We start from the raw sequence: 1,155 nt of genomic DNA on the forward strand, positions 1-1,155 counted from the left end.
GAAAAAGAGAATCTCCGCATTTCTCTCTTTGCGCGACTCATTTAGAATTTATAAATGCTGTGTCAGGTATGGGTAGTTAAACCACTGATGAAATAGTAGCTCATTTTGTGGAAGGAGAAACCTAATTGTTATTTTTCTCAACACTTTTGTCAATATTGTCATGCAGGGGATAAAAAATGAAGCCGCTTCGAAGCTCAATTCCATATATGATGAAATTCCGCCCTGCCATTGAAGAGCATGGGCGGGACAATCAGGATAGTGTGCCCACCAGCGTAGCAGAGAAGTGGATCGAAGCAAGCTGCTCCAAATACAGGGCAGATTTCGATTTTTACTTTTCTGTGATCAAGAATGTGATATGCCCTCGTCCAGCAACCAACGCCGATGCAGCGGGGCCTTCTGAAGGAGGAGCCGAACCTCAAACAGCCAATGCTGAAGTCAAGCCTTCTGAAGGAGAAGCTGAATGAAGTATTTGGCAAATCAATGACTTTAAATCTGGTATTTGATACCATTTGATCTTGAAACAATTTCGGACAAATTCCTGTTCTAAGTTAGGCTGGACATGGAAACTTAGGTTTTTACCAAACTAGACTTTGGTTGCTTCTCTTGCAGTCTTTCTCAGAGTTTGAACACTGAACACTAAAGGTTCAGGCTATAACTGAATTCTAATATGATGGTTGGACGTGTCGTACTATACTTTTGATTGATCTCTATACTTGCCCAACCCCCTTATTTTCGAGGATCGCAACTTCATTCCTGGACATGTTTTCTATGCATATACAAATGGAAAACAGTTTATGACAGAATTCATGCATAACCACTTGACCGCTCTGGGAATTTCATGCATAACCGTTCCACCATTTTTGGGTTTTCATGCATAGTCAGAGAAGTTCCTTGTAGTTGTTTCCCATTGGTAGTGTCCTGGGGGAAAAAATTTACCCGCACCTGGTGTTTAGGCCAAGCCACTGAATACATGGCAGTCTTTCATATGCACTTCTATCGCTAACTATAATTAATTACTCTATATTATCACTTCTATTTTTCACTTAATCATGGTAAACTAATATAATTGGTGTCAACACCTGGTGTAAGTAAGGAGATTTGGTATAAACTCACGGTGTTGAGTAAACACATCGTCTGTGATTGAAACCCGCAACA

The 1,155-nt window shown here is 40.4% G+C and overlaps 1 protein-coding gene across 1 annotated transcript in view; it reads left to right on the forward strand.

Annotated features, from left to right (window-relative positions):
- The window catches only part of LOC109238454 (histone-lysine N-methyltransferase ASHH1-like), a 22,981-nt gene extending 22,236 nt beyond the window's left edge, over positions 1-745 (forward strand). The window contains 2 exon segments of the mRNA XM_019404927.1: positions 167-217; positions 219-745. Coding sequence (XP_019260472.1) covers positions 167-217; positions 219-464 — 297 coding nt within the window. The 3' untranslated portion in view covers positions 465-745.
- The last annotated feature ends 410 nt before the right edge of the window (positions 746-1,155 follow it).

The sequence above is a fragment of the Nicotiana attenuata genome, unplaced genomic scaffold (genome assembly GCF_001879085.1).
Source record: "Nicotiana attenuata strain UT unplaced genomic scaffold, NIATTr2, whole genome shotgun sequence".
NCBI lineage: Eukaryota > Viridiplantae > Streptophyta > Magnoliopsida > Solanales > Solanaceae > Nicotiana > Nicotiana attenuata.